The following is a 24607-nucleotide window of genomic DNA, read 5'->3' on the forward strand; positions in this document are numbered from 1 at the left end:
CTGGCTCACTCGCGCTCAGCCGTCTATTGTAGCAGAACTAAACACAATGACAGCTCCAAAAACACCCACTTCTACCAAAAGGCAGTGCCTCCTGAGTCCTCAGCAGTGTCAAAGGGACAATGAACAGAACAAATGGATGGATGGAGGGGTGGTGGTGGGGGATGGTGGTGGTGGGGTGGGGGTGGGGGGGTAGGGGGGGGTAGGGTTAGAAGGAGGGGGGGGTGGAGAACGGACGTGAAGAAAAGGGAGAGGAGGAGACGGGAAATGGAATGAAATGAAAAGGGACTGGCGTTTGGAGAGAGAGGGGCTTAAGCCTCAGCAGTCAATGGGAGCCTTCCTCCTCCAATCGGGGGGAGAGAACGCCTCTACATTGCCGTGAAAATGGGATGCAATGGATTTGTGAATGGGGGGTGGTTAGGAGAGGGGGGGGGAGGGGTAAAGAAAGAGATGGCTCACAGATCCCTCGCTGTCCCCTTCCCGTCCCTGTGTCTCTCCTCTTGTCTCGGCCGCAAACGAGAGAAGGGGGCTGGGGGTCAGACCTCCAGCCGACCCAGTCTCCACAGGTTCCACCGCCTCGCTCGTGCTGATCCACAATTAAAAAGGGAAGCCCACCTCTTGATGATTCGCGACCACCCCTGCGGCCAGCCTGCCTACTGAGGCTGCTTCAAGAAGACCACAAGCTCTTTGTCATCCCCCCCCCGACCACAGATTTATATTCTGCTGGCTGGAGCCTTTCGCTCTCTTTTGCAAGCTTGCTCGCTCTTCCACTACCGCCGCCACACTCTCTCTTTCTCTCTCTCGCTCGCTCTTCTCATCCCTCCCTCCCTGCCTCCCTCTCTCTCTCTCTCTCTCTCCCGCTTGCTCACTCGCTCCTTAGTAGTCAGGATTCATCCCACTGCCGGGAGGCGGTTCTCCCTGCGTGTCTGTGCTCGCAGGGGGAGCCTCTCACTCTGGACTGGAACTTGACTTGTGTTCTGGTCCTGTTAGTGTATTTCAACAGTCAGAGTGTGTCTTCTGCCGTCAAAGCGTTAACGATCACCCAGTGCAAAGCCACAGGTTGTAATGATACAGAACCATGAGCGTGTGCTTCATCTTTATTGCAAGGATGCGGTCCTCGCACCCGGACGTTGACTTTACCCTTTTCACTGAGACACAGATGAACCACACATTGTTTTTTTCAAGAAGCCTATTGATTTAGGATGTGAACCCGACACTGCTCTGAAGATCTTCTGCTTGAAAGGGGTGTGCACTTTGCGAGAGGATGGAGAAAGATGTTGCCATTTCATTTCTTTCAGATTTGGGTGGGGGTGAGGGGGGTGGGGGGGTGGCGTATTGCTGAGTTAATGAATCAGGGCTCACCCCCCTTTCCCAGTCAAGGAAGACTGGCCTGCAGCCCTACGTGTAGGAGTATTGACCGATAGGAGTCAGGTTTGACCAATAATGGGCTTGGGCCATTATTTGGGGTCAAAGGTTCACCACATCTATAACCCAAACCCTTCAATTTCTCTTAAGAGCAAAAAAGATTATCACTCATTGGCTACCTCTCGAAGCCACATTATCATGACAGTAGGTGCATTACCAAGGATATGACCGCAACCCAGGAGGATTTCATCAATACGTTGTCCTAGTAACCAGGCACACACGACATAGCAACCGTTAGCCACAATCCTACTGTAACATGAAACTGAGACGATACCAAAAATACCGCCTCGTCCATCAGCTTCTCAGAGAAAGAAATGTCAAACGGATATTGCCACCAAAGAAATGCAATTTGCAAAACGTTCTATGAGGGAGACACGACAAGACGGCTGAGGTGCCACATGTGCCACACTGGCAGTCTGGCAGAGAAGGCGTGTGCAGTGGTTTGAGCGATGGGAAGTACTTCAAAGGGCGGTCCATATTTTTCCCAGTTCAAACCCATATTCCCCAACACATAACAAAGCCACTCCTGACCACCAAGCCAGCTCCTGCTTCCAATCAACACCTCTACTATGAAAGCCAATGTATGGGAAGCATGTTGGCGCGATACCTAGGCATGCATCACTTACGTGGGTGCTGTACAGTACTGTATGTGGGAGGTGGAAGAGATGCACCCCCTCTTTTGAGGCTACAAGCTGTCAGAAACCGAGACACCCGAGTTTTCTATTTGTTCAAAAACCAAGAATGGAATCCAATCCACCTGTGTGGTGCGACATAAAGACGTTGACACACTCAATCCTCAGTGTTATGCGTTTGGTTATGAAACTTGTGACATTGCGTATGAATAATTGGCCTCTAAAATATAGAATTCTACCTCATACTCATAACACTTAAGAATACATTTGTACTCCATCTGCATTCAGGTACACTAATGCCAGACTGCCAAATGATCATTGCTTATATTAGCAAATTGATCCCCAATATATATCTATACATTTTTTTCTATTCTGTTTCCCGATTACAAGCAACAACTATTGGCTTTGTGCTTTAGTGGTTCAGTACACTACTGAACTATTAGACCACCTGGCCACCCTTCACACAGAGCTTAACTTAGAAAGAGAAGGGGGTGGAAGTTAAGTCCGGCATCACACATCTGTACAACAGGACAAGTCAAATGTCAACCAGCCCAGTGAGGCAGCACTCAAGCATAACTTAACCACTGCAATGTCAACCAGCCCAGTGAGGCAGCACCCAAGCATAACTTAACCACTGCAATGTCAACCAGCCCAGTGAGGCAGCACCCAAGCATAACTTAACCACTGCAATGTCAACCAGCCCAGTGAGGCAGCACTCAAGCATAACTTAACCACTGCAATGTCAACCAGCCCAGTGAGGCAGCACTCAAGGATAACTTAACCACTGCAATGTCAACCAGCCCAGTGAGGCAGCACTCAAGGATAACTTAACCACTGCAATGTCAACCAGCCCAGTGAGGCAGCACCCAAGCATAACTTAACCACTGCAATGTTCATTGAGATTGAGAGAGGAGCAAGAATATTACACTGCCTGTTTCTACTAAGGGTCGCTGCAGGGCAGAGTAAATTCAATTAAATAATAATGAATCAGACATTGAACAGATGGGGTGCAGGTTCATTGGTTAGGTAACCTAAATTAAACTAGCCTTGTTTGGCCTTGTCAGAACGTGTGACATTCAATACACCCGTAAGTATTTCAGTGTCTCTGACAGAGTAGAACACAAATTTCAAAATGCCTGCATTTGGGCTAAGTTCCCGAACAAGTAATTTATTAAGGGTGGACAACACGGACTCCAGGACATCATAACCTGCCATAAAAGGCCAATCTTAAACATAATACTGCATTTCCATCAGTGCACTAATTTGGTGGATTTCATTTTCTGTATCCATATCCTGCCAAGATCTTTACATATGACATCCACACATTCAGTGCTGCAAACATATTCATCTAAACCCAAAAGAAAACTCTCCATAGCTTCAGCCAGAACCTGGGAGTGGCTAGGAACTTCTTAAACAGCTTAGAGACTCCCTTTTGTACCCTCTTTCTCTTAATCTTATAACACAGAAAATATAACTTTAGACCGGAATTGATGAAAAACAGCCAGCTGGTAAAGTGTTCATTTAGACTCGGTCCTTGAGGTGGCAGACAGTATTCTCATTCAGCCTGTTTTGTGCCGTGTGTTTATTTTACTGTTATCTGCCTACTTAGGATATGATGTCAATGACGTTGGCATTGAAAATAAGATGTAGACATGGAAACAATCTATAATGAAACAACCGTATCCATTAACACACCTGCGTACTGTGGGCACTATACTGTTTACAGAGATGTCTTGGGCTTGAGAGAAGATATTATATCCCTCTCTAAAACAATTTAATGTCAGGGTTTTTAACTACAGACACTGAGATACAGCATGATACCCGGGTTGAGACAGCCACCCATGCAACATCACCCACGATGCAGTGACAAGATTGCAGGTTTAGATTATAGTGGTCAGATCGAGCCTTGCGTGGAGGACATTATACTCTACCCTCGATAGCTGTGGCTATCCCATCACACAGACCACATGCTGTAGATGCTGTACCATCAGCACCTTGACACTCTCAGAATGCAACGGACACAAGAGGAGTAGAAGAACAATCTGTTAACCTGATCCCTCGAGTAGAAACCAGTAGCGCACGTGATCAGTTGAAACCCATGAACATAAAAGGAAAGATGAGAGTCTCCTGTAACAAATCAAATCAGCATGGATACCAAGCCGACATCTATAAATCCATAGCAACAGTAGTTAGGGAAGGCAATGAATGGTGTTATCTTTGTTTGATAGGAACGACTCTTTCACCAAATGTTCCCAGTGGTCTAGCTATTCCTTGTTTTGAGTCAGTGATTAGTGACAAAGGAGATGTGCACCACCCAACATTCAAATCGATAGTGGGGGAAAGCTATTCTATTAATCTGGTTTATTAGCACCTGTATAAAAACTTGCCAAGCTATCAACAAAACGGTTGAATGAAGACACTGAATGCCTTGACCGAAGATTTGTGTAATGCATAGTGACTGTAAAATGATTATAGATCTTAATTATTGGAAATTTGTTGGGTAGCAAGTTGTGCATCGCTGGGTACTGTCATAATCTGATGACCGTCATAATCAGCAGGTGATTCATGCTTAACCAGCAACATATCAACCCCACTGTTTACTGTACGTTCTTTTCTGATGTTTACCCATGACACCATGGGACAGGTAATCCTATACGATTTCCCCCTTCAGTAACAAGCGCTTGCTCATCTAGGAAACGGCTACATGTGTGGTTATGGCAGCCATGGGTGACCTTGCATAGAACCGTGTTCTCCATAAGGGCAGCGTTAATCTGGTGCTCTACTGCTGATAGAATGCAGCAGGCTTGCCCAGGAAAAATCCAGAAGCAATTAGTGTGAGCGCAGGGTCTAGGATACTGGATGAGAATACCAATCTACTATGAGTGGGCTTGAGGACAACTGAGTTTGGGGAGAGGTGCTTCTAATTAGACGGCACAGGCACTCTATGGATCAAAATATATCTAATGCCGGCTCTCCACAGCATGTGGAAGATGGGCACTTTTTTTGCTGGCAGTGCCCATTGATTGACTTTATCAGTTAGACCCTCCTACTGCTCTCTGACAGTTATAGTTTGGTCGCCGTATGTTGGTATAACAGTAAAGTTCATATATAATATTGCAGTGCTTCTTTTCTCCAAGCTAATAGTGATGATGATTAACTCTTTTTAAAAATAACAATAGTAATTTAACACATGATACATTATATATTTAGTCATTTAGCAGACGCTCTTATCCAGAGTGACGATATATATGTGTAAAAAAAAAATTTAAAGCTTACCTTCAAGGGATGTTCATAGTTGACTTAATAAATCTTGTTTACTTCCTGCAATGGCAAATCCAAATCCAAATAAATTATTCGAATAATGTAAACCAGCCTGCATTTTATAGTAGGCTAGTACCGAGTGGCGATTTAACAAAGCTATGTTTAATTAATTAAAAAAGTTACATGGACTGCAATAGAAGTACTTCAATGTATTATGGTTCATGCATTAAATCCCAGTGCAAGTGCGACACCAAGTGGACTACCTAAACTTCGCGTTCATAGTACCATTTGGAGAACACAAAGTAGTTTGGGGCCCCATGCATAGAGGATTATCTAATCATCCTTTTTTTTCAGGAAGTAGCACATATAGTACACATGTAGCACAATAGTATGCCGCTGCTTTAGTTTGATTGAATCCAAAACACATTCAGACGCACCCCTGTGTATCAATGCATAATTAGTTTGATTGGCAATTACCTTGTAGTTGAGCCCCACCTGGGCGTAAACTAATTAATGAGCCGTTAAAAACTGGTGGACATATATTGTGCTTGGGGATGCCCGGACATAGTGTTACAAAATAGGGTGTTTGATACGCAATTAAAGTGTGCGACATCAAGTAGCCAACAACTCAATGTTTATTCTACTAAATATTAATAACTTAACACAAACGTTCAATGATGAGTAATGATGTTACCAAAAAGAAAGGAAAAGTATCAGGCGAGAAAAAGACGACGAAAAGAAAGGCCAAAAGAAGAGAAACTTACGCGGTGTACATCTACAAAGTATTGAAACAGGTGGGCTCCCAACGACAAACAGTTTCAAGTAGTTTTCTTTGTGTGTTTTCATGAGAACTTATTTGCTTCCTAGGTTCATCCTGATACGGGCATCTCTAGTAGAGCGATGAGCATCATGAACTCGTTCGTCAACGACGTTTTCGAGCGAATTGCCACAGAAGCATCCCGTCTGACCCAGTACAACAAACGGTCCACCATCACCAGCCGTGAGGTTCAGACCGCTGTCCGACTGCTGCTACCTGGAGAGCTCGCAAAGCATGCTGTGTCTGAAGGAACCAAAGCTGTCACTAAGTACACTAGCTCAAAATAAATATCCAAGTCTACAAATGCCCTACCTTCAATGGCACAAAGTTTGGCAAACCGAAGTAGCACTACTGATTTAAATTAAGTTGTTTCATTTTTTTGATTATTTGGGGTAAATAAATGCACAAAACTGAAACTTGTCTTCACGTATATATTTTTGCTTCAGGCTTGAACCAAGCGTGTTTGTCACGTATAAAAAATTGTATCAACAGTAATGATACATTTTCACCACTAGGTGGGACAATGTTAACGATTCTGCCACTGAAGTCTCTAACAGCCAACTCATCAAACGACTAAACCCATATTAAACTGCATTCATTTGACACCCATACAATGCTACATTCAACAGTCGCCAATCCTACTTAGGTTTCTACTGTCACTGCAACTAAAACAGTTGCAATGCAACTAAAGCTTGAGCTACAGGACATGAACATGCTGATCTAAAATTCTGATTAATCTTGTCAATCAAAATCAAATTGCTCCAGTCGACTGACCTACATTAAAACCTACATTTGCATTCGAAAATACCTTTGTTGTGTGGAAAGGGTTATTTGATCAAGGTCAAACTGTCCATGTGTGCATTTTCAAATGGCTAATATTTACACCAGAAGAATAGGTAAAGAGAATGAACAATATAGAGCCTTGTTATCCAATGTTTTAATTTCATGGAAATCTGTCTAATTGTCTGTTTATTGAATAGTTCTTGATTACATGATAATAGCACTAAGGAAGTCAATAAATGCCATCTGTGTGTGAAAGACAAAATTATAGAGGTCTCTCCGATTAGGATAATGTTTATATCACCCAGAACGTATATCTATTACCCTTATCAACAACCCGAAAGTCAAGCATTCAGTCTTAATGTGCTTGAATGGGACTTCACCTATGATCGCAGTCGATCCATTTCAGACGGGTCCTGATACATTGCTAATGACACAACATCTCCAGACATATCACCACGTGAGCGATCCCATCATTAACTGCACTGTTTTTGTTCCTGATTATCATGACCATTTGCCACCGGTGGTATCGCACTCTCTGCATACACCCTTGCAGTATCCTCTGTGTGGTTGTAGTCATTGCTGTCTCCTTTAGGGAGAGTGTTATAAACACATTATGGATAGATGCATTAGTGACTGATGCAGTGTCTGGGCTCGCCTTGTTTTGGTGCAAGAGTGCATCATTAGAAAATGTTCCACTTGGTGGGGAAGCGCGTATTAACTGCACTCGCAATGAAATGAGGTTGTGATAGATGGTTAAAGTTATGAGGGACTATTAGATTGAAATATGAACCTCTCAATTGTCATAATGAAGCAGAGGGCTATTTGCGTGGCGATCAGTGCGTTAGGAGACGATTGGAATCCTCCACGACGGGGACAATGTGTTATAGGTGGAAGGGTTAGGGCTTCAGGAGAGCAGAAGAAGTAGTAATCACGCCATCACAGAATGGCACTGAGCTACCATTCAATTCAAGGCTCTATAAATCCATTCAGGTTTGCACCCTTAGATTTGGAGCTAAGGGGTGAGGCTGAGAGGGACTGCTGTATGGGGTGTCATGGTGTAAACCCTTTGTGAGGAAAGTGGCTGGCAGTATATATATGAAAACCTTTGCCATTATAGGTCATCAAAGTTACCTGTGGGCCATTAAAAACCTCAAGCATGAGCTTTCAGAGATAGTACAACCAGTCAGATTATACTACACTGGGTGACACTTTATGAATCTTATCGAGTAGGTTAAAGTGAATGGGGAGGGTGATTGAAATGACCTCCCCAACTCCCCTTCACTAGCAAAACAGATTCCTATAACTCCTAATCTATCATCCTGATTTTAATAGTGACCCTAAAACCCAACCCTGAGTAAAGATACTGTCCTCCTCTCGTCACTATTGCAAATTCTTCATTCAATTCTATTTGCATTACTACTGTTAAATAGGTATGCAAATTATGCAAATTTGTCCTGGAACTCTTATCTCCAGGGAAGTTTTTCTTTGTACTGTACATTCATACATACATGACTCCAAATAAATGTTCAAAGCGATATACTTTTCATATTCAGCAAGCTAACTGCAGTGTTAAATACATTCTATTATGTTCTGAGGATATTACAAGACTGCTTAGTGTGGAAGGAGGTCCACAGTTTAATCGCTTCCATTGTATCACTGTGTGCCATAGTACTCAAAACAGCATTAAGAGGGGGGTAATCAGAGGGAACTAATTGACTAATTGCAGAAATGAAGTACCACAGACTCATTAGCTGTTTTCAATGTCCAGAAACTACTGTAGCAGACGAGGTGGACCACAATGCAGCAAACTCAAAGTGAAAAGCTACTGGAGGAAACTGGAGATTGAACATGTCCACAGGGGCTATGAGAGCAGGGGGTGCTACAGCACCACTGGAAATATTTTTTTGTTGTTGTTGAAAATAGTCCCCGCTTCATGGAGACAAAAAAAAATGAATGCCCACCATTTGAGAAATGAATTTATCGAAGTCACTGTCTTTTTCCCCATTAGTAAGTGTTTAGTTCAGCGTTTTAAATAATTGCGTTACCAGGAATGATATTTAAAATACATTTGGGAGTCAATGAGGCGGGAAAGTGCCTACATGTTTTCCTGATGACACCCGGGCCATTTGGAAGACATCAAAGTAGAGAGGAGGTAGCCCAGATGCATATTATAAACTCATTATGGATATCATTTAAAAGGATGTACTCCAGCAGCAAAACAATATTCCCAGTCTCTCTCTAGTAATGTGTGTTTGCAAAGTTGAAACTCTTACACGCCTTCAGTTTAATGTGCCATCTATTACCAACACTGTAACAGGAAATAAATGCCTCTGATTTTCCTACCAGCAGCACAGTCATTGAAGTACAGATGAGGATACACTGAGTCTGTTTTCAAATGAGAAAGAAAAAAACTGAAAATGGAAAAAGACTAAATATCATCAGGATGTCTTCCTGGGTTCAATTCAGAGTCTCCTCGGACTCTAAGAGCATCAAACATAAATGCATAGATGAGATAGATAAGATAAATATGAAAACGGAACATGTGACAGATAAGGAGACAAGCAAAGAAGTCCTAGGCTTTGGGGTCCTTTAGCCAGAACATGCTCAGTGCAGAAAACGTGATTCCATATTGCAAATCCTTTGCATCCCTACAAACATCATCATGGAAAACGTGTGGAAGGGGATGAGAGCAGAGTGTACTGATGGGCACAAATTATGGCCAGTCCAGGAAAATGGAGGCCCATCCTTCAAAAGATATGTGTGTGTCAGATGCCCAGCAAGTAGGTTTAAGAGGCTTAATTGTGTGCCTTCCCTCCACCATCATATCACTACCCGTGGGGTAGAGGAGAAACAGTGGTGGCCACTCGTTCAGCCTGATGTCCTTAATGTACCTAGGAACCATGTGGGTGCAGGGGAGCCATGTCCATTAAGGCCCAAGCAAAACAGACCCATTTTACAAACCATACAGCCTCACTGAGCTGCAGAGATTTCATGTTTTCATTTTGCTCTGCCGAGGATGGATTTTAAAACCGCAACCAAGACATGTATTAAAGTATGCAGATTTGTGTATATTTTCTTTGAAATGATAGAAGTCATTGTAATGAATTCATGAGTTGTGACACTAGTCCATGTTTAACACAACTGATAGGTAGCTAGTGGGAGCTCATAGTCCACTGAAACTCTACTGAGAGAGCACTTGACCTTCAAATCCCACTTGCTATATTTGTTACCATATAACATGCACTAGGTCAAATCATTAAGCAGCTGTTGCCTGCAAAAGGGAATCTGGACAAATAAAATGCTAAAACGCCAAAAAACAGTTTGGAGAAATTGAATTGTTTAAATAACAACTTTTACGTGACCGTCAAGCAACTGAATGGTACGTAAAGATTCAGTAGGATACTGAATCACTTGAATATCATGTTGCACTGTGACTCAATCTGGAGTCTGTGCTTATTTAATGAATTGTCTTAAACATTAGTAGATTTTGGTCAGGTCTGTCGTAATGTGACACTGGGTTAGAAGTCGGCGGTTAAAGAGGCCACGTGAGAGGTGTAAAAATAACCACTCTATCGCTCTGCAGGGAGGTTGAATATCAAAACAAGCCTGTGAGCCTGAAAGTGGACATTAGACAAGACTCAGATACACTGACGGACAGAGACCCAAAGCCCTGATTCAGCCTCCTACATCCAGCCTCCACCATTCAGTCATTCTCTCAGACCGAACAAGCCGGGAGTCGAGAATGTCGCAAGGCAGTTTTGTCTTCAGCCCCACGGCCCTGCGCTCCCTCCAGCTAGACGAGGACATGCTGGAGAGGCACCGGTACAGGAAGCAGTTGGCCACACATCAGTTGAACGGATACCTGCTGAAGAAGGAGGCCCGCGAGCGGGTCACCCGCACCCTGGTTACTGCCACGGCTCCGGCTGTGTGCCACGACCTGGTCATCCAGAATGCTCTGTATACAGGGGACAAGGAAGCTGTGCAGCGCGTATTCCCTAAAGGAGCCAGGACCAACCTCATCATCGAACCACAAGGAGGGGATATGCGCTGGGTGGCCCGGGGGGGAGGTAAGACCATTTGAGATCAGATGTGAAGCGTGTGGCTCAGGGACTGGTTGGGTTGTGTGTTGTAAACGTACATACTACATTCAAGCACAAATAGAGTAAGGGTTGTGGAAAAACCTTTTCCAATAGACTTTTCTCTTTTACTGAACTAGGTTCATAATACTAAAATAGTTTAGTATTTAATAGTCCTGAGACAGAATTCAACCATGGGGGTATCAATTCATAATTTATAGGCTTAATTATAGGTCCAGTCAACAACAAACATTCAAGCCAGTGAGAGGTTAGAGTATTAGTCATGTGCTTCATTTGTCTCTAGATGGCTGTCCAATCAAATGTCATGATGGCATACACACAGTAACAGCTGTGTGTTGTTGTCTGAGAGAAGGATAAATCCAATTCTATAACTTGAGTTTGTGTGCGTTTAGGCTTTTTAAAATATACTGTATTCTTACATATTTAAATTAAAAGAAGGTAACCTTTGGATGGAACATGATTTCATTGTCCAGTGATACCACACAGGGTTAGGGTTAGAGTCATGTCTGAGAGAGTGTTACATGTGCTGTGAGTGGTCATGTCTGAGAGAGAGTGTTACATGTGCTGTGAGTGTTCATGTATGAGAGAGAGTGTTACATGTGCTGTGAGTGGTCATGTCTGAGAGTGTTACATGTGCTGTGAGTGGTCATGTCTGAGAGAGAGTGTTACATGTGCTGTGAGTGGTCATGTCTGAGAGAGTGTTACATGTGCTGTGAGTGGTCATGTCTGAGAGAGAGTTACATGTGCTGTGAGTGGTCATGTCTGAGAGAGAGTGTTACATGTGCTGTGAGTGGTCATTTCTGAGAGAGAGTGTTACATGTGCTGTGAGTGGTCATGTCTGAGAGTGTTATATGTGCTGTGAGTGGTCATGTCTGAGAGTGTTATATGTGCTGTGAGTGGTCATGTCTGAGAGTGTTACATGTGCTGTGAGTGGTCATGTCTGAGAGAGAGTGTTACATGTGCTGTGAGTGTTCATGTATGAGAGAGAGTGTTACATGTGCTGTGAGTGGTCATGTCTGAGAGTGTTACATGTGCTGTGAGTGGTCATGTCTGAGAGAGAGTGTTACATGTGCTGTGAGTGGTCATGTCTGAGAGAGTGTTACATGTGCTGTGAGTGGTCATGTCTGAGAGAGTGTTACATGTGCTGTGAGTGGTCATGTCTGAGAGAGAGTGTTACATGTGCTGTGAGTGGTCATTTCTGAGAGAGAGTGTTACATGTGCTGTGAGTGGTCATGTCTGAGAGTGTTATATGTGCTGTGAGTGGTCATGTCTGAGAGTGTTACATGTGCTGTGAGTGGTCATGTCTGAGAGAGTGTGTTACATGTGCTGTGAGTGGTCATGTCTGAGAGAGTGTTACATGTGCGGTGAGTGGTCATGTCTGAGAGAGTGTTACATGTGCAGTGAGTGGTCATGTCTGAGAGAGTGTTACATGTGCTGTGAGTGGTCATGTCTGAGAGAGTGTGTTACATGTGCTGTGAGTGGTCATGTCTGAGAGAGTGTTACATGTGCGGTGAGTGGTCATGTCTGAGAGAGTGTTACATGTGCAGTGAGTGGTCATGTCTGAGAGAGTGTTACATGTGCTGTGAGTGGTCATGTCTGAGAGTGTGTTACATGTGCGGTGAGTGGTCATGTCTGAGAGTGTGTTACATGTGCGGTGAGTGGTCATGTCTGAGAGAGTGTTACATGTGCTGTGAGTGGTCATGTCTGAGAGTGTGTTACATGTGCGGTGAGTGGTCATGTCTGAGAGAGTGTTACATGTGCGGTGAGTGGTCATGTCTGAGAGTGTGTTACATGTGCGGTGAGTGGTCATGTCTGAGAGTGTGTTACATGTGCGGTGAGTGGTCATGTCTGAGAGAGTGTGTTACATGTGCGGTGAGTGGTAATTTGCTCCTGCGCCACCGGCACAGGTTTCTGGGCCATCGAAAATATCATATAACACCGTGCCTCCCTGAAATAGCCCCCTCAGGACAAACAGGCTTCAGAAGAGCACAGCATTTAAACCCACAAGATACCACCACCATTACTGCAACTGCAACATCAAAACAAAAACAACCAACGGTTGGCAGTGGTTTGAAGTCATTGCTCCACTTGACAGAGGGGTCTGCTTTGCATATGCATGGCTTTCTTGCGGCACCAAGCGAAGAACTACCGCAACGATGTTATAGCTACAGCACAGGCCACGGGCCCTGTTCTGCAGTTCTGGAACTGTCTCCTCGTGGGAGATGACCTCAACCTCATCAGCATCATGGATGACCCTCAGTTTAGCTACCTTATCGATGCTGTTTATGACACCAGCAACATCGAGGAGTGGAAGAACTTCAGATTCAACTACAGAGGGCTGAGTAGGTCCTAGACTGCTCGGAGTTCTGCTATGTGTGATTGGCCAGTTCTAGCGTGGGTCATTTTGGTCATTCCGAATCTGACAGAGAAGGATACGGACATAATTTGCGAGGTTTAAACCTGATAGATCATACATGAGCAGCGGGTGTTCATCTCAATCATGGCAGATGTTTATTTAAAGGCCTGCCAAGCATTCTTTTTACCAGCAAGCCATGTACACAATAGCCAGGCCCGCATGACAGCCACCCTCCTGGGCCAGAGGTGAGTGACCAGACGTGCCTGTGACCCCTCTCCCTCCGCAGGGCTGTGGTCGTTGACCTACGAGCAGGAGCTGACCACCCCGCTGCACATCACGGCCGGGCGGGGCTTCACCGAATGCCTGCGGCACCTGCTGCTGAGGGGGGCCAGCGTGGACCTGTCCCCCGGGGGAAGCACCGCCCTCCACGAGGCCTGTCAGAGCTGCCAGCCCGAGTGTGTCAAGTTGCTGCTGTCCTACGGAGCCAACGCCAACGCGCTGAGCGAGGACGGGCTCCTGCCATTGCACATGTGCACCAGCCCCGAGTCCATTGAGTAAGTGCTCGTTCACCTTTTGAGACGCATTGTATTAAAATGACTTGTTGTACTGTACATAATGATGCTTGGTCTGTTAGGAATAACTCCTGCTGTTTGAGTACTAGGACTGTTGTACTGGACAATTCCCTGTGGAATTAATTTAGCTGGATTATCCAGGTGTGCCAAATACCTCCTCCAGTTCGGTGCTGCTATCAATGGGCGGAGCCTAGATGAGGATGACACGCCCTTACACGTGGCGGCCAGGAACGGCCTGCTGGGACACACGGAGCTGTATCTGCGCTACGGCGCGGCGCTGGATAAGAAGAACGACGAGGGCAAGACGCCGCTGAACTCGGCGTGCTCTCACCCCCAGGAGCTGCAGGACCTGGAGCGTTACCTCCGGGTGTGCCGCCTGCTGCTGGAGGCCGGGGCCGACCTCCACGCCGTGGACCAGGACAAGCAGTCTCCACTCCACATGGCCTGTAAGAACGTCAACCCGGAGGTGGTGGACCTGCTGCTGGCCCGCGGCGCCTGCGTCAACGAAATGGACTACGGGGGGCAAGCTCCCATGCACAACATCCTCAAGGTGGTGTGCTACAAGCTCTCCCACAAGCCAGAGAGGGTGGTGCGCTCGCTGCTCAATCACGGATCCATACGGGTGTGGCCGGGAGCCTTGCCCAAGGTGAGAGGCTCCAGGCTTTTGGAATAGGTTGTACACAGTTCAAACCGGCGCCATTGTACGCAAATATTTCAAACTGACTTTGCATGCTGTTCGTGTGCCCTCTATGAAGTATTTAAGGGTTCCCGGTAGGTATGCGTTTACCAGTGATTAATCAACCTGGCATCAAACAGCCAATGATGCAAGCACAGCACACTGTACAGAAGAGAATGTGCTGAAGAAATTAAATTCAGATTCAATATGCCGCTTGTTTTCACGTACTGCAATGCATTCTCAGTGGGAAATAAACTCTTAGACTATTCACTGAACCCACGTGCTCTTGACAAAATGCCTGACTCCTAATTAGGCAAGTGTTAATAGGAGATTAATTAGCACTAATTACATAATTTCCAGTTAAACCCCTGGAGGTAAGACCGAGCTGTTCATTTCATTTGTAACTTAATTCAAGTGTTTAATTACTTTGTGTACTATGGCTTTGCAGTCTTCCAACTTCAACATGATGTGAACTGACAGATTGTAAATCGACTGCATCTTTCAGGTTTTAAAGTACTGTTGTGGCTCCCCACGTACCATAGAGGCGCTCATAAACGCATACACCCGCATCAAAGTGACAGATGACTGGGTGGAGGCTGTTCCCCCTGAGGTTTTTAAGGTGAGTTTTTAGGTAACTGTTGAACCATAAAATAGTGTAGAGAGATTTGAGATTTCATTGAAACTGTGGTCCTCTTAATGACTCTTTCAACTACTAGCAGTTTACATTTAGTCATTTAGCAGACGCTCTTATCCAGAGTGACTTACAGTAAGTACAGGGACATTCCCCCCGAGGCAAGTAGGGTGAAGTGCCTTGCCCAAGGACACAACGTCATTTGACATGGCTGGGAATCACACTGGCAACCTTCAGATTACTAGCCCAATTCCCTAACCGCTCAGTCACCTGACTCCAGCAGTCATAACAGATGTAAATATGGTTACTAACATGGGGTCTTGATGGTTCCTTTAACCCAGTACATTTTTGCACTACAATCACAATCAATAATTTGTGTCACTGATGTTGTCCTGTTTCCCCCTAGGAGCACCAGGAGTTCTATGAGTCTTTGTTTTCCTTGTCAGAGAGCCCTCGCTCCCTTCAGCACCTGGCACGCTGGAAGCTGAGGAACTTCCTTGATGGTCGTTTGATTGAGGTGGTCCCTAAACTAAACCTTCCCACCTTTCTCAACAACTACCTGCTTTTGGAGTCCAGGGACTATGTCCACTGAGAAAGACACCCCATGATAAACTACATCAGCGATTAGCTCACTGATTGTTTTGTACTGAACTGGTTATTTTCACCTCTGTCTATCTGGATGCTAATTGTTTAATTGATTAGAGAGATCGGGGCTATTTTGAAGATAACAGCCTTCAATTTCATGGAAGTTCATTTCCAACAAAGAAATGTATAACCAATTTGTACCACAGGGGGGTGCTGTGGTCTTAAATTAAGTTAACTGGTACAAATTACCAGTTAACTGCATTTTCCCAGATGATTGAATTTTGGGATGCTTGTCATTTTGTATTTATTAAGAAGAAAAACGCACCTTTAATGCCATCGTAACTTTTATGTGCATTATGTGCAGGTGGTTCGGTTCAATAGTAATAGGCCAAACAGCCTAAACTAAAGCAATTTTTATAGTTTCCACTATCTTGGTAAGAGACTTGGAAAGACGGAAATCGTATGCAAAACGTTTAAGACTAAACTTGTTAAATATCTATTTGTATCATTATAAATTGATTTACATTTTCAAAAAGTTGTGTTTTCATTTTCCAATAGGCTTTGGATGAAAAGACAACAATATTCCTGGAAATTCCTAATTTTGCCCAGCCTCCATTCCTATTGTTTTGATTGAATGTACTTTTTGGGGGCTCTTTAGTTTGAGTAGTAATACACCTATCAATACAATTGTAAATAATTGCATTTATATAGGATATTGATTGTCAATGCGTTAAATAATTCTATTAAAGATCAAACGAGAATGTATATCTTATAGTCGCAAAACGCCACAAATAGCCGATGATATGACAAGGCTATGCAATTACATGGAATGTTTTGTTAGGCTATTCTTTATATCTTTATTTTTGCTTTTAACTTTAAAAGGCTTTGCTAGTTTTGTGTTGGGCCATATGTACGGCATGTGTGACTGTATAGTGAGCATAAGGCTTTGAATACCAACTACCCATTCGGAGAAGAATGGTGAACCTGCGACAAAAGGTTGTGACACGGAGACAATACGCTGACTTGGGTAATGAACCTGTCACAGTTTGTTGGACGATATTTTCAGCTTCTACGGCAACAACAGACCGTATCAGATTAATGTCTTAGCACAAACCTCTGAAATAAAAAAGTATTTAAAAACGTGACTATAATATTCAAACTCTGTAAAAATTCAGTGCCTGTAATTAATTATAATGTAGCCTAATAACAAAAAAATAATAGTTAGGCCTATAGCCTAATAGTTCTAGAGCTTCTTAATAATAATAAGTTATTGTAAAAAATTATGATAAAATACATGAAAGAATGAAAGTAGCATAAGCTATAATATAAAATATATACAATGTGAAGGAAAAGGAATTAAATACATAAAAATGTATTAAACACAGGTTATATTCCATGTGGGGGATTCTTATTGTAGACTAGCCTCCATTTAGAGATAAAGTCCACTCGAAAAGATGGGGGAGAGGAGAGCGGGAGAGGAAAGCTATCTGGTTTCAATAGATCAAAGAGGGGTGCTGCTGAATGGAGTCATTTGCAATTATACGAATAATTAGCATCGCCCGGTCCTCCATTGCTAATCAGAGTCGGTGGTGATATGTTCATGTCTTCATGCAATCAGACGGCCAGTTGGAGTGTCCGCGCCCCCAGGACTCAATAGAGGCTAATCATCATCAGCACGGATTGGCATTTAAACGGTAAAATGATCTCCGATTAAATCAAAACCTAAAGAAAGGAGAAAAGTGTTTTTTATTCGTTGTTTTGTGGACTCATAAAAAATGAAACACATCGGAACAATGTGCAATTCTAAATAAGATCAATTTTATTTTTTTAAAGGGGCCTTTCTAGCAAAGTCGGATTTGTAGGCTAAATGCTTTAGATTTTACGTTGAATCCAATAAAGTTGAAAGTCACTCAAACTGACTATTCAAAGCTGCTCAGCTTCGGTTAGCCGTTGACCTCACATAAATGCCCATTATCCTAATCTAATTTTGCCAGAAAATCTCTCTCCAGGGAATAATTGTTGCCGCACTTTTCGAAGGCCAAATTCATTGTTTTAACCCAGGGGAGTTGAAAAGCTTTTCTCTCTCAGGAGAGGAGAAACATCTGCCTCTCCTCCCTCCCGACTCTGATGCCATCCGTCCCAACATTTTCACAAAAGCATCGTTGTTTTACGTCGTCCCTTGAATCCAAAGTAATTACTTATCATCAATCAAAATTAATAATAGCTGATTGGGTTGGTGTGGTCAACGATTATAGAAGGGGAAGGGTTGAGGCAGTCTCTCACACCACTTCTAGTCATGTGGACTGGCCAAAAGGGGTGGAGGGCTGGGGGTGCGACCCATCTATTTGGTATCCACTGGGAAACTACCGCCTCTCAAGGCGGCCAAAAAGTCAGAAGCTGAATAAGGAAATGAAGCGTAATTTGAGGAAGATGGATGAGTCCCCAGGGAAACACCCCCTTTCATTCCATTTGTATTGCAGACGACAAGCTCTCTCTCTTTCTCTCTCTCTCTCTCTTTCTCTCTCTCTTTCTCTCTCTCTCTCTCTCTCTCTCTCTCTCTCTCTCTCTCTCTCTCTCTCTCACACACACACAGACAGACACACACACACACACAGAGAACGGGGGGGGGGGGGGGCGGTAGAGTAAGAGGGAGGAAAGTAGGGAGAGGTAGAAGGGAGAGCGTGTGTGTTTATGTCTCAGTGTGTGACAAATAGGGAGAGGGAGTGGGCACCAAACAAGACAGCGTCAACTCGCAGTAAGCTGAGGAGCTTTCGGACTAGCTGCCCAGTGCATAGGATAATACCACAGAGGACGTACAACTTGACTCGATTTGTCGAAGTAATTTATTGAGGGCAAGGACGCCTGACTATTTTCGACGTAAAAGACTATAATTGCATAAACATGCAGAGACCAGGCGGCCAAGGGACGGCGTTTTCTATCGATTCATTAATAGGAACTCCTCAACCTCGGCCGGGACACCTGCTCTATACGGGGTATCCCATGTTCATGCCATACAGACCCTTAGTGATTCCGCAAGCATTATCTCATGCACCTTTACCATCTGGCATACCTCCTCTAGCTCCGTTGGCATCTTTCGCTGGACGTCTTACCAACACTTTCTGTGCGAGCTTGGGGCAGGGGATGCCATCTATGGTTGCACTCACGACAACACTGCCAAGTTTTTCGGATCCGCCAGACAGTTTCTATCCACCCCAAGAGCTGCCCGGACCTCGATTAAGTGCTGATCCAGGAACAAGGAGGCAAGAAAGCCCCCACTCAGAAGAGCTACATGCGAGAGAGAAGGGATCAGACCTACTCAATTTCTCAGAAACTTTTAAAACAATTTCAGGTAAGCTTTACTTTTCTGTACGGCATCGTTATATGTACTTTGAGGAGACTTGTTGCCCACCAATAGAATAATATGAATCTAATAAATTTGTATTGTGCCTGACTTATATTCGCCTACTTGGATAACTGTCGAAAGTGTGTGAAAAGATTTCACTATAATGACAAGTTTACTGTGTTTCACAGACTTGATTTTTGGATTGTGACATTAATCATGTAGCTCTTAAATGTAGTCTCAGTTTTAAATGTACTTCAAGTGCATAATTAATGTAGGCCCTTGTGAAATGGAAAATAATAGTATTGGACTTCATTCGATAGATCTTTAAGTTTCATATGCCATAATAACAGGCTCTAATCTAATTTAGGCCTATTTAGTTCAGGGATTGACAAATGGAATGAAACCACAGGACCAGAACCTCTTTATTTTTTAAACATATGCCTAAAAACTGATTAGGCTACTAGTTCACTTCTGTGTCCATAACGACGTTTTTTTTCATTTTACAGGTGAAACTAAGTTGTACAGCTCAGACGATGAGAAACTGGACATGAAATCAGCAGATACAGTGTTGAGTGATAGAGAGGACAGCTCCGCCGACAGTGAAAACGAGAGTTTTTCAGACGGGAACAACTGCGGTTCTTTATCCCAAAAGAACAAACTCAAACCTGGGTCACAGGAGCCCCTACCACCTGGAAACTCGGCGGGAAAGAGTCGAAGGAGACGAACAGCTTTTACAAGCGAACAGTTACTTGAACTTGAGAAGGAATTTCATTGTAAAAAATACCTTTCACTCACTGAACGTTCTCAAATCGCCCATGCACTTAAACTGAGCGAGGTTCAAGTCAAGATTTGGTTTCAGAACCGTAGGGCGAAGTGGAAAAGGATCAAAGCCGGAAACGTAAACAACAGGTCGGGAGAACCTGTGAGAAATCCCAAAATTGTTGTACCCATTCCAGTCCACGTCAACAGGTTTGCCGTGAGGAGTCAACATCAACAAATAGAGCAAGGGAGCAGGCCATGAACTATTCTGATAGCCTGAAGGGGACAATTACATTTGGTTTAGTCAAGTTCCCAGCCGGTTTGTTGAATGCATGAAGCACAAAAAAGGATTAATTTGGTCTGTGTCAAGTTACACTTTTGCATCACCAAATGTTCTATAAACTCGATATTGAGGACCAACTTTACTGGCAGAGGAATCAATTTGTCATATAACCCAAGCTTGGGTTTTATTTATTGTTTTGTAAATCTGTAAATATGATCATGTGTCAAGTGACACTCATGGGCACTATAAAATAAGATTGTAAAAATTCTTTTTTAAAGTATTTATATGTAGGGCCTAAATGTTCTGTTACTTATTGCATGTGCTTTACTCACTCAGTAAAGCTATTCTCACTTGTATTTGGTACGTTTTGTTGGTCAAATTTTGCATGTACCTTACACAGTTAATTTTGATAGGAAACTGTAGGAACTGTAGCCCACTCGCCAGCTGTTCGTGGAAAAAAATATGAAGGAAATAAGTAACCGAACAAGGTAACACTGTAAAGTATATTGACGTAATAAATTCATTTTATATCGAAAATATACATCTGTAAGCACACTTATTACTAAGGTAGTTCACCTTTCCGAATATTTATTTGTTGTTGTCACTGCATTTATTTTATTTTGGTCAACAAAAAACAAAACAAAACATAACAAAACAAAAAACAGTATAGGCCAATAAGGGTTTATATGAATAACAACGCTACCATTGTATTAATACAAATTATAATAGGAGCAATAACATCACCAATCACAATATGAAACACTATAATAATAAAACATGTTATTGTCATAAGCCACAATACCATAAAATAGGCCTAATTCACAATCAGTGGAGTGACAATTTTGAGCCTTAATTCGGTTTGAAATTGGACGAGATGTTTGAAATTAGACGAGATGTCTAATTTCAAGCTCCGTCTTAAACATTTAAATTGTGTTTTCAGAATAAGATTTTAGAGTTTATTTATAGAAAATAAAGTAAATCAATGATTATCATCATGGGTGAATAAACTCGCGTACTAGGGCCTAAGATCGCATGGCCTACTTCTCTCCTCACTATGGATTGGGTAGACATTCAAATGGTTTGATCATTTTGAATAGGCATGAAAACCATTGCACTTATGCCTGTCCAGCAGCTCTTTGTTCTTCATGATACAAATGAAGATTTTCACAAAGCAGTCGAGAAAGAAAAAGCGAGAGGAACACTTTTTTTGTTAATCGCAGCAGCAGTCATTTATCTCTCTTTAGGAGGCCATGTTGTCTCAAGGTGGAGTGATGGATCCCCATTAGAATGGTCATATCCAACACATTGTAATGAACTTCACAATCAATCACTGTTAAGAAAAGAGACTAGGGAGCTACACTGTGTGTGTGTGTGTGTGTGTGTGTGTGTGTGTGTGTGTGTGTGTGTGTGTGTGTGTGTGGAGGTGTTTTACGTGCAGCATGATCACGCAAAAAAATAGGCTTTATTAAAAAATTGAACTTTTTGATGTCGGTGTCTGGGTAGATTTCCGTGCTATATTTCACACCTGAGATGACTACAGAGATTGGTAGGGTATGCTACCAGTACGGTGGCAGTTAATTGAAACTTCTGCACAGGGCGACAATTTATAGGTCGACCTAAATATTATCCTTGTTTGGATATGCAAAATTATTAAGTGCAACGCTTGAGTCAATCAATTAGCTAATTAGTAACACCTGCAAAATTTGGTCGGATGAGGAAGCAAAAAATGTCATGAGGCAATTTTACAATGATAGAGCCTTCACTTCAGTTCACCCTAATTTAATTGTTACGATTTAAACTAATAATATTCTTGCGCATACTGATCAAATCTTCCCTTTGAGAATCGTAGTTAATGCAATATATGTTTTTTTGTACAAAACGATTTAGTGGATCGAGTTAGCGCAGGTGTAGGAACACCACCAACACTGTGCTTGAACATCTCATCATCCGATAATTGAACTCTGGATGCTAAAATTGAAATGAAGCCCCTTCATTTATCGTCTAACATTCCTAAAAAAAGAACAAGTTTATAATCGTTCTAGTGGTTTCATGTGGTTTAATGTGTAGCTTTTGGACGGTTCCTAACACGTCAGTGACCACTGCCAAATGTATACAGAGGACTTCAAGTGTTCTGAAAACTGACCCTTCAGCCGGATGTGGGTTGAACAGATCTCTTGGATATGTCGCCAAAATAGGGCTCATGTATAGCGCGGCAACGCGTTCATCACCTCCACAACTTTAACACTGAAAACTGACCGCACTATTACTCTGAGCACTTCAGAGTTCATAGGTAAAGTGTCTACGCACTAGTTTTCACTTTGAAATACACCGGGCACCTGTTGATGTGAGTCAATTTGGACACATGCAGGGCAGGAGAGAAATGTGTCACTATGAAAGCATAACCTTATCTTTCAGTATACATTTTTGACTCCCTTAAATTCTTTATCGGGTTTGTACTTACCGAAGATAATTAAGGACACAATTGACCGCTACACAACTTCAGCTGTTCTCTTTTCAGAAGCCCGCCATGGCAGGCTTCATTGATGTTCGTCAATCGTCACTGCTCATCATTGATCTCCGTCACCATAACATGAATAAAATAATGCCTATATTTTATTGAAATCACCTCACTCAATGTAAGCTGTAAGACATCAAATTTCTTTCCAACGTTTTAGACAGTATCAAGGTAAACATTCAGTCCAAAAGATAATACTGTCAGTTCGTTTAATAATAATAACAAAAATAACAATAAAAATATAACATAAAAACACAAGTGCAATATGAAGTTATCTATTAGTGTCTGCCTCATGCATCAAGATTGTCACACTTAGATGGGGAGGTAAGGATTGATGGTCTTGTGAGCCAGTGGTCCCTGAACTGACTAATACTGGATGTCAAGTTCATGACATACTGCCTCAGTATAATAGCTATTTCAGGCTTTGTGAGATTACACACAACTAAGAGTAACAGAACCAGTAAAGTAATGTGATTCGTTGATCTTATTTTGTGAATTTGTCTGATGCCATATTACAAGCAGTCTTGTGTTGTGCACTCATATTATTCATGTTACTTTTCTGCTCATCTCATTCTTAGGGCAGTGTAGGCTATCCATTAAATCGATGTAGTACTTAAACCCTATATTGACATGTAAGGCGCATGTTCTGAATCAATCCTCCTCTCATTCTACACAGCATGCCAGCTCTTCCTCCTCGGTAGGGCAGTGCTTGTGTGTGCTCCGGCTGGAGGTCTGACTTCGTGGGAGGGTCTGCTGGACTTTCAGGCTACAGTGATGTATGGGCAGATGCATCAAATCGCACAAGATAAACAAGCGATGAGTTTCATCAGGGCCATCATAGCTTTAATTTGGCTGCCTAATGAGTCAGATCTAGTGGCGGAGATAAGAGTTGTCAGAGGCCTGGCTCTAATGAATTTCTTGCCACTTGTAATCAAGGTTGCCTGTCTGAGGGGGGATGATTAATGGAACCCTGGAGGATTCCCTCGGCCCTCAGCCTTCATTACAGCTAATGCATTCTCAGGCAAATTAACAGAGAAAAGCGCACAAGCCGAGGGGGGGGAGAGAGAAAAAGGGCGAGACCAAGTGAGGGAGAGAGAGTGTGAGAGAAAGAGGGAGTGAGGGAGAGAGTGAGTGAGACAGAGAGTGCATGAGAGAGAGAGGAAGAGCAAGAAAGCAGGAGAGAGAGAGAGACAGAAACGAGGGCTTCAACAGAAGCGAAGAAGGAAAGACAGGGACAAGAGGATGGAGGATGGAGAGGATGTGGCAGATAGAGAGGTGGAAAGCGAGAGGGGTGATGAGAGAGGGGAGTGAGAGAGGGGAGCAAGCGAGTCGTGCGAGGGCGCGAGAGACACAGAGAGGGAGGGAGGTGAGGAGAGAGGAGAAAGATGCGCTGAGAGATCCACTGATTAGCGAGAGGTTCAAGGATATGGAAATGAGTGTGGAGACATGGATCCAGCGCAGGGTCAGTAGGGGTCGGGTGGAACACGAAAGCCTGCTAGGCCGCTGCTCACACATGATGGAGGGGAAATTGATGAATGGATATCTAAGGCTTGTCAGGAGGAAGCTCTGAAAATAAGATACTCGTTGTATAATTGCAGGTCAAAATAAAAGGCTGGCTAAAAAAGACACAACATTTGGCACTGGGAGGCAAAGAGGACAAGTGAAGGCTTGAAGACATTAAGGATGTTAGAAGAAAGAGCGTAGGCAATCACGGACACTTTGGTTTTCGACAAATCGTTATGCGAGCATACCTTTGCGGTAGTTGTGTTAGAGTGACCGTGCATAAGTGTGACAGGGTAGTGTGTTAGAGTGACCGTGCATAAGTGTGACAGGGTAGTGTGTTAGAGTGACCGTGCATAAGTGTGACAGGGTAGT

The 24607-nt window shown here is 43.3% G+C and overlaps 3 protein-coding genes across 4 annotated transcripts; all 3 read left to right on the forward strand.

The window, feature by feature from the left end:
* The first annotated feature begins 5908 nt into the window (after positions 1-5908).
* zgc:92591 (uncharacterized protein LOC436997 homolog) lies at positions 5909-6533 on the forward strand. Its single transcript, XM_067252867.1, has 2 exons — positions 5909-6109; positions 6183-6533. Exons 1-2 carry the CDS (start codon positions 5990-5992, stop codon positions 6417-6419), a joined length of 357 nt encoding a protein of 118 aa, XP_067108968.1. The 5' UTR covers positions 5909-5989; the 3' UTR covers positions 6420-6533.
* A 4017-nt stretch (positions 6534-10550) lies between these two features.
* Positions 10551-16593, forward strand: asb10 (ankyrin repeat and SOCS box containing 10). Of its 2 annotated transcripts, none has more exons than XM_067253349.1 (5): positions 10551-10982; positions 13655-13922; positions 14082-14586; positions 15122-15235; positions 15654-16593. In XM_067253349.1, exons 1-5 carry the CDS (start codon positions 10658-10660, stop codon positions 15837-15839), a joined length of 1398 nt encoding a protein of 465 aa, XP_067109450.1. In that variant the 5' UTR covers positions 10551-10657; the 3' UTR covers positions 15840-16593. The 2 variants fall into 2 exon arrangements, with proteins under 2 accessions (XP_067109450.1, XP_067109451.1); XM_067253350.1 differs by lacking the exon at positions 10551-10982 and adding an exon at positions 13015-13354.
* A 2140-nt stretch (positions 16594-18733) lies between these two features.
* gbx1 (gastrulation brain homeobox 1) lies at positions 18734-20196 on the forward strand. The gene is made up of 2 exons (XM_067253775.1): positions 18734-19181; positions 19682-20196. Exons 1-2 carry the CDS (start codon positions 18734-18736, stop codon positions 20194-20196), a joined length of 963 nt encoding a protein of 320 aa, XP_067109876.1.
* The last annotated feature ends 4411 nt before the right edge of the window (positions 20197-24607 follow it).

Source organism: Osmerus mordax, chromosome 16, assembly GCF_038355195.1.
Source record: "Osmerus mordax isolate fOsmMor3 chromosome 16, fOsmMor3.pri, whole genome shotgun sequence".
Lineage (NCBI taxonomy): Eukaryota > Metazoa > Chordata > Actinopteri > Osmeriformes > Osmeridae > Osmerus > Osmerus mordax.